Raw genomic sequence first — 9,130 nt, 5'->3', positions numbered from 1 at the left:
ATTATTGAAATTTAGTAAGTTCCTTTTAGACTTACTAGAGTACAGGGCATTTTCAATATCTAATTTAGTATCATTTGGCAAAATGATACAAGCTCTTCCGGAGCCTTCAATGATGTTGGATGCACCTGATATTGTGTTAACATTATTCTCATCTAATGTCAACTCAAGGAAATACTTCTTCTTTTGAAGAATAATATGTGTATTTATTTTCCAAGACAAATATCACAAGATTTCATATGATATTAATGTATATATATTCATGCCTTGTTAAAAATCTCTCCGCAAAAACCCTATGGGAAAAATTCGGTAGAGGAAAAGAGTACAAGATATATATATTTACTCATATATTACACTAGTTGTCTCGTTAAAAACCTTAACTAAGAAAACCTCGTAGGAAAAAAAAACTTAGTAAGGGAAAAAGAGTACAACCATTCGGCCTTTAGGGCCGTTTGACCTTCAAGGTCTAATTTTCAAGAGCATGTAATATGGATTGCTCTTGAAGAGTATGTAATATTCTTCATGGAATATTGATTGTGCTACATCGGGAGCAACAATATGAATCAAATAGATAAAGATTCAAGGATATGTTATCCAAATATTTAATTTACTTGCTCTTAGAGCATGTAATATTCTTCAGGAATATTACTTGTGCTACTTTAATAGCATCAATTTAAGATCTTGAATGTAATATTCTTCAGGAATACTACTTGTGCTATTTTAATAGCATCAATGAGTTTTTCAAGATTATTTTGAAAAAAAAATATAATATATATAATATATTTCATAATATAATAAAAGCACAAAAAAAAGAAATGGAAATTGACATGAAAATTGATAATAATCTACTGGAGATAATCAATAATACTTAATACACAAGCTAATGCATGCGGAGAACATCATGCACATTTTTCAAAGCTTCTGCACAACAAGTTCTCAACTTCATTTATCAAATAGTTGCAAACATATTTCTCATGCATCAGATTTTAGTTATTAGGTGAAAGTGGCGGTGGACTACATGCTTCTTCATACATAACATTAGCATATAAGGAGATGGATTAAATTTGAAATGACTATCAATTGCAGAATGGAAGATGGAATGATGAAATTAGGAGTACATTGTTATTCATGACAAAAGTAAAATCATGCCTTCAATTCCAACAAGGCACTTGTAGCGCAACATGCAAAATGAAGATTCAAATTCTAAAAGCTAGAAAAAGACATCCCTCCCTTCCTTGGTGGAACAAAGGATCGAACAGAGCAGAATATTTCAGTTTACTCACTGAAAATGAATTGTAGATTAGTAATCATTCGACTTACCCCATATTCTGACTACATAGGTTCCTGGGGCCTCTTCTTCGTCGTCACAAGTTCAGTACTTTTACGATCGAAGGGAGATGATGAGAGAACTAGAACTATCGTGCTGATAACGTGTTATAAACTAGAGAGAAGCGAGATATTATAAACTTGAGAGAAGCGAGAGAATCGATTAGAGAATACCAATGAAGTTCACAATACACCCATATTTATAGGTGTTAAACCAAGTGTGAACGTCCGGTGTGAACGTTCACACACGTCCGGTGTGAACGGAGGACAGTCAACTCCGGCGGCTTGAAGATGTCAAGTGGTATTCTCCCTCTAGGTTTCTTGGTCAACACACATAAGATATATCTAGAAGATATATTTACAACATAATCATATTTATTGTTTAAAATTTTACTATTGGGCTTATTTAAGTATATCGGGCCATATTTGGGGAAAAGCTTACGAAGCACGCAGGTACATCTGTTTAGTAGTGAAGTAGCCCAATCAGCACTCTCCGATCCAAAATTCTCGACACAAACGGTGCTGATTCGACGACACATCTCAATCTTCATACAGTGTGTGCACACTCGATTACTCCACCATACCAAACGATACATTTTTATAACTCTGCCAACGCGCGCAAATTTGAATTTATTTCGCCCCTTTTTAATAATAATATTTCACCCCACTACCAGAAATCTCATCGAAGAGAGAGAGAGAGAGAGAAGAGAGAGTTGATGAGGAGAAAAGCTCGGGGCGGAAAAGGGAGCAGCAATACGAAGAGCCGGAACAGCGTCATGGTGAAAGGCACGTTGTCGAATCATTTGATGGTGCAGCTGGATCAAGTCTCGCTGAAGCCCTCCCGGTTCCAGAAGCTTCTCGAATCTGAAGCTCATTCCGACACCATGCCCCTCGATTTCGATGCCGATGCCGCCGACGACAAAGATTTCATCCTCAGCCAGGATTTCTTCTGGTGAAAAATCGTTTTTTTCCTCTTCGAAAACTATGTGGGAGTTGTTTGTGTGTGTGTGTGGGGGGGGGGGGGGGGGGCGTTGTCCGTGGATTGATTTTTTTTTTCTTGGTTACGTGTTGCAGTACCCCTGATTATATTACTCCGGAGATGCCAGCAATTGGAAGCAACTTAGATTGGAGCAAGGTATGATTTTGTGGTTTTGCTGTGAAATGTGGTTTGAAATTTTAAGGTGCTGATATCGTGGTGTGAAATTGTGTTGAAGGAAAATATTCAATGTCCCAAATCGCCAGAGAAATTTAAGACCGTTAGGAGCAAGCGGCAAAAACTCGGTGAGTGCTCATATGATTTTTTTCTTTTTCGGTGTAAATATCACCTACTCTAGTTTCGTGAATCTGTTCTGCAGAAATATAATGTTGGCACTGAAGAAATGTTGCATCTTTTACTATGTTTGAAGATTTTTTTTATAAAGGCAAATAAAAGAAATGATATTTCCTGCCAATTACAGATAACTCCCAAATAAGGTGTTGGGAACAGGGACCACCTAATAATCTTAATCCAGAATATCACAAAGGCTATTCAGTTTAAAGATTCTTTAGGACTATTTCTGCTTATCTCATTGCCTGCTGCAGTAGAGGTTTTAGGTAACAGCTCAAGCTAGAAAGTAAATGGTTGTGAATTCAAGTCTGAAGGATGTTATCATGGGATATAGTGGCAATTTTAGGTTCTTTAACAGACTACATTATAACTGCCCTTGCTCATTGGAAATAGATGTTTCTGTTCCATTATATGATATTTTCTCTCTTGCCCCCTTCTTGAATGACTTGAGTGCTCAATGATCTGCTTCTATATCTTTCTGATGCTTGATGTGCACTGCTGACTGCTGTCCCAGAGGTTGATCTAAAAACATCTTTCGGATCAAGTGATATTGGTCATCCACCATTTGATGATTTGGGAATGGATACTTTGAGGACCGATGGAGTGAAGATAGAAACACCAGTTGAATTACAAAATAGTCGTGGTGGTTATGTTTCACAATCTGCAGTGGCTTTACGATGCAGAGTTATGCCTCCTCCATGCCTGAAGAATCCATATGCCAAGAATGCTTCGGACTTTGATGCTGATCCGTTTAGCAATCAAAGATCAAAATGTGCAGGTGCAGGCATTGTTATTAAGTTGCTTTTCTTTAGTAAGTTTAAGTGAAACATCTAGTGTTACGCAAGTATGTGAACCGAGGGAGTATTTATATTATTGTGATGCTACATTTTATCTTAAAAGGCCGAGTGATTTTATTGGCAAGAATTTTTAGTAAATTTAAGTGAAACATCTAGCTGTTCCCTCCAGGTTATTACTCTGCTGGTATTGGTGGTGATGGCCTTTCACGCTATCGGACAGATTTCCATGAAATTGAGGTTTTCAGATCAACATAGCCTTGCTCTCCACTGATTCTGAAATTTAACCATTTCTAACTGAAATTATTATTATTTTCAGAAAATTGGTAGTGGAAACTTCAATCATGTTTTCAAAGTGCTGAAGAGGATTGAAGGTTGCATGTATGCGGTGAAAATTAGCATGAAACAGTTGCATCAGGAAACAGAAAGGTACGATATTAATAGTTCATCTACATGGGTTGAGGGTACTTTCTTGTGCAGTATACTTAATATTAATAATTTTTTGCAGGCGGAAGGCTTTGATGGAAGTTCAAGCTTTGGCAGCTTTAGGTTAGCTGCACAAATGTTTTCTAAATACCTGCAAAAGCAGAGGTTCTTGCACTAAAATATGAATCATATTTCTTTCAGGGTACCATGAGAATGTAGTTGGCTACTACTCTTCTTGGTTCGAGAATGAGCATCTCTACATCCAGTTGGAGCTGTGTGATCACAGCCTTTCTGTCAATACATTACCCAAATTATTGACAGAGATAGAAGCTTTAGACGCCATGTATCAGGTCAATAATTTTAATCTTTTAGGTGTTTCCAAAGCTCTCTTCATTTGCTTCTTTTGTGCGATGGGCAAGTGATTTGAAGTTCTGTTGAATGGAGTGTCATGGACATCCATCTTAATTGCTGCTTGCTGTTATGACTTTTATTTGTGGAAATTTGTGATCATTAGATTTCCTTACATTTTGCAGATTGCAAAAGCATTGCAGTTTATACACAGCAGAGGCATAGCTCACTTAGATGTAAAGCCAGATAATATTTATGTAAAAGAGGGAGTTTATAAACTTGGTGATTTTGGTTGTGCAACTACGATTGATAAAAGCTTGCCAGTTGAAGAGGGTGATGCACGCTATATGCCCCAAGAAATCCTCAACGAGAACTATGATAATCTAGACAAAGTTGATATATTCTCCTTAGGAGCTTCCATCTATGAACTCGTGAAGGGGTCGCCCTTACCTGAATCGGGTCCCCATTTTCTCCATCTTAGGGAAGGAAAGCTACCTCTTCTTCCAGGCCACTCAATGCAGTTCCAGAATTTAATCAAGGTATTCTTGATGATATTGAAGCTTTCTGCCTCAAATTGTTGGCACTACCACTCTTCTTGGTCTATCACATTATGATTAGCAGCCTGAATATAATGCTACTGTTCCTCAATCATGCAAGCAAATCATCACCTTATTTTATCATCGTTTTTATTTTTGTGTGGAATCTTTGAAGAACAACTTCCAATAGATTGAATAACTGATGGTCAGGGTTTTTAGGAAACAAAATCATGCAGTGAATGGCAGAAAGCAAGCTAAGCATTGTAATGCAGTTAGGATCTATGCCTTGTCCTTTCTTTCGTTCTTTATTTTCTTTCCTTCTGAATTAGCTCGTTTGACTGGTGCATTGCCTTGAATTTAAGCATTTAAGAAGCTCCTCTGCAGATTTAAAAGCTGTAATTGCTCCAACTATATACAAATTGTTTCATTGCACACATTTTTTGGCTTGATCTTCAGGCCATGATGGATGCTAATCCAGTTCGGAGACCATCTGCTGGAGACCTAGTTCAAAATCCAATTTTTGGGAGGCTCCTAAAGATGAGGAAAAACATCTAAATTGAATGCATGGAATCAGTTCTTTTGACAAGAGCACCTGTATATTTTTTGCCATGGTAGAAGGGAATATGGAAAAAGGAGTTGAGAGAAGGAAATGTTCCACATTTTTGAGCACCAGATTTTCCAATGTGACGGTGCATGGCTTAAGGAGCCCAGTGGAGGAATATATATACGGAAGACTTCACTCTTCAGGTAAAGAAACTGTGCCAAAACCATTGTTCCCTCTACGTACATGCACCAGATTTTTACCAATATGATGGTGCTAGTTATTGTATAAAACTGGAGAAATGTAAAGAACTAGCTTCTTTTCGCAATCATGGTAATAGTGGAAGAAGCTCATTATGTTCTCTTTCTCTCTGTTGTGTGCTTTTTTTTTACTTATTTTGTATAATGTGAATTGGCGTTCACGTTTTGATCATTTTCAACAAGGAGAAGGCTCATTTGGTATTAGTCCATCAGTCTGTCTCTCCCTCTCTCTCAATTAAGACATCCACGTGTTGTTGAGACAGGCCACGGATGACTTGTTGAAGCCGTTTCTGAGAATAAAACAGAGAAAGATGCATCACTTTTCTGGTGATTTTATTCATTCATTTATTCAACCTTATAGCCTTGTCTTTTCCTTTCTTTCCTTAGCATTATGGGAACACGTCCAAGCATAAGTTAATTTTGATTGATTGGAATATGCGGTGTCTCATCACATATGGGGAAAGAAAATCTACTCGAAAATGACTTCAAAAACTAGCTCAATTAAAGATGGGAATTCAGTAGGATTTTAGGTGAGATGGAATAAGAGAAGAATAATACTCTCATCAACTCATTTAAAATGAGGTGTGTGAAATCATTTAAAAAGACCTTTCTTTTGAGAGTTTAGTGTTTCTTATATATGAACTAAATTCACGAGTCATGAAATTAGTCCATTTTCTTTCATTTCGTTCTTTTTCACGTTTGGTTTGATTTTTTTGTGCTAATTGTCAATTTAGTGTCATACTCTCTCTGTCCACCGTCTTTTTTTGTCATTTTAGGATGTCTACAAAAATTAGTCATTTTTCATTTTTGGAAACTATTTATCACATGGTTGAATTATTTCTCCACTCATAATATAATAACTATTTTTATTAAAACTAATGCCGTTCACCTTTAAGACTATTTTTAGTGGACGGAAGGAGTATGATTTACCCGAATAATATTATACTTTGGAAATTTCTTTTAAATATTTAGGAAAATTGTCCAAACCAGCAACTTAAGAGTAAAACTTTCCTCCCCGAAAAAAATAAAAGGAAACTTTCCACAAAATGAAGAATATATAGAATTTTAATTAGTATTTGAGGAAATGGCTCAAGCTGGGGATTGAGAGAATTGTTTGAATTAGGGGTTACATAGGTCCCTTTCTTTTCAGACTAATTTAACATTTTTTTTTCTTTTTCATAGCAAACTAGTATATGCCCATTCATGCGTGCAGACATCGAATTAAATGATAAATTTAAATAATAAATAAATAAATAAATAAAATAATATAAAAAATACAAAATATGTTGTAAAATAGATTATAATAATTCACATCAATTACTCAATAAAATTCTGAATTTAAAAATATAAATTTTCAATTTAAACAAAGTGTAATGATATTATAGTTATTAAATAAATTTAAAAATGATTCGATAATGAAAATTTGCATTATGCATATTATTGTATAGTATTATTAATCATAATAAATATTTTTCACATATAAACATAAATAAAAAGTTGTAAATTTTTAATGAGGAGATAGAAAATAAAATATTTTAAAATTTTCATAACTTATTCATTTTTGATAATTTTTATACTATATTAAATTTAAGATACATATTGATTTTTTTTTCATGAATCAAATTTGATGATGTTTAGAAAAATAATTAAATTATAAAAAAAATAAAAAGAAAAAATAGTAAAAATTTTGGTGGAAAAAGAGAGAGAAAAAGAGAAGGAAAACATGGAGGGAGAAAAACTCCTCTTTTATATATTATATAGATTTTGTGAGATTACTAAAGGCAGCATCAAAGATTCAAAGTTGGAAGACAATCCAAAATGGAGAAGCATCACGTGGCATTTCACGATGAGTAGTATACATAGTAGATTCCACTGAATGAAACGAATAATTGAACCCAGAAAACGATTGGTGATAAAAATTAGGAAACTAGTTTGTGCTTGCTTTCAAACAACCTACAGCGAGGAAATTAACTTACGCTGAAAACGGCATGTTCAAATTTTTGTTTAGAAAAATTACAGATCGTATGCGTTTTATTGAATTAACTATATATTTTGAGTAATTGTAAATGAATTGAGCAATTTGATAAGAATTTGTCGCATGAAACTTGCTAACTAAACGAATCAAGATTGAGTGTATTAATATAGTTCTAAGCAAGTTTGTTAAGTGATTCAATTTAAAAGTAAAAATTATTAATAAATATTTCTAAAATGAAACGTTTTTTTACGATATATGGAAAAACCCTCTAATGATATTCAGATGCAAGTTTTATATACATGTAGAGGTTTGGAATCCTATATTACTAACTAATTATCTTTCATTAAGTGAAATTGATATATATTGAATCACTGTATCTTAATTATTACGTGTAGTTGAAAAAATAATTCAGATGAATCATCAAATAGTAAAAAGTTGAAACATAAAAACAATTATATTCCGATGTCCAACTCAATGACCTTATAATTATTGTCATTCACTTTGTCAAGGTCAATAATCAGCCTCTATTAGCCAAATTAATTAAGATTATGCATTCATACTCTTTTATTGGCTGTATGCGAAACCCTAAAGATTCAGGCGGCAGATTTTTGAGAGAATATTATAATATAAATTGTACCATATATATTATCAACATTTTTACGTGAACATTGAATATATTAATTTAGAAAGAAAAAAAAAAGTTAAGGCTAAAAATTTTGTATTCGAATTTCACCAATATCTTTATAGGTTTAAGTCGGAACGGAGTCATGCTTGGACTTGCTCCTTCTGAAAATAAACTCGGGCTTGAAATTTCATGATATTTTCTGTACATTTTTATTATTATTATTATTTTTGTATTTAACATGTTTTTACTTGAAGAGGAAAGAGTGAAAAAAAAAAGAAAAGAGAAAAAGAATGAGTGTAACTGTGTAACAACGTTATTTTAATAAAGGAAAATATAAAATAAGGGATAAAGTCCAAATATGTGGTTTAGACTGTTTAGTTGTTTGTTTATTTATTTATTTTGTGTGATTTATAAATTATTTGCACAAACATGTGGTTTTATTCTGTACATAATTGAGAGAATTAGTAATCAGTCACGCATCCTTCAAAAAAAACAAAGTAATCAGTCACGCACGCCTATATTTGTTCCCGTAATTTTTATATTAATGAGGAATTAACTAATTAACCTTATTCTTAGATAACTGATTCAACTGTTACTGTTATAATCCCTAAAGTTATTTGATTTGTAGCTAAAGATAATAAGAACATATCTCCACGGTCACTATGCAACAGAAGGTTATCTTTGCAAAATTCTAATGTGACGGGTTTATGATGATAAAACATCACGTCTGCAAATTGCAATTAAAATAAATTAAAGTTTTTAAGGGAAAAGAAATTAAAGTTAAATTGCTAAAAAGACTTGATGCAAATTGCAATTAAAATAAATTAAAGTTTTCTTTAAGGGAATTAAAGTTTCATTGCTAAAAAACACACATACTCTGAGCGATAAATTACTCCCTCCGTCCACCAAGATTATGTCACAATTACTATATCGGACGTCCGCTAAAATTATGTCACTTTCCTTTTATGGCAATGG

The 9,130-nt window shown here is 33.6% G+C and overlaps 1 protein-coding gene across 1 annotated transcript; it reads left to right on the top strand.

The window, feature by feature from the left end:
- Positions 1-1,954: 1,954 nt before the first annotated feature.
- Positions 1,955-5,662, top strand: LOC130995360 (wee1-like protein kinase). The gene is made up of 10 exons (XM_057920614.1): positions 1,955-2,275; positions 2,398-2,458; positions 2,538-2,604; positions 3,165-3,428; positions 3,617-3,684; positions 3,764-3,873; positions 3,953-3,993; positions 4,072-4,220; positions 4,404-4,757; positions 5,211-5,662. Exons 1-10 carry the CDS (start codon positions 2,040-2,042, stop codon positions 5,307-5,309), a joined length of 1,449 nt encoding a protein of 482 aa, XP_057776597.1. The 5' UTR covers positions 1,955-2,039; the 3' UTR covers positions 5,310-5,662.
- Positions 5,663-9,130: the final 3,468 nt, after the last annotated feature.

This window comes from Salvia miltiorrhiza, chromosome 7 (assembly GCF_028751815.1).
Source record: "Salvia miltiorrhiza cultivar Shanhuang (shh) chromosome 7, IMPLAD_Smil_shh, whole genome shotgun sequence".
In the NCBI taxonomy this organism is placed as follows: Eukaryota; Viridiplantae; Streptophyta; class Magnoliopsida; order Lamiales; family Lamiaceae; genus Salvia; species Salvia miltiorrhiza.
The sequence above is the reverse complement of the archived record's forward strand: the minus strand, read 5'-3'. Positions and strand labels throughout refer to the sequence as shown.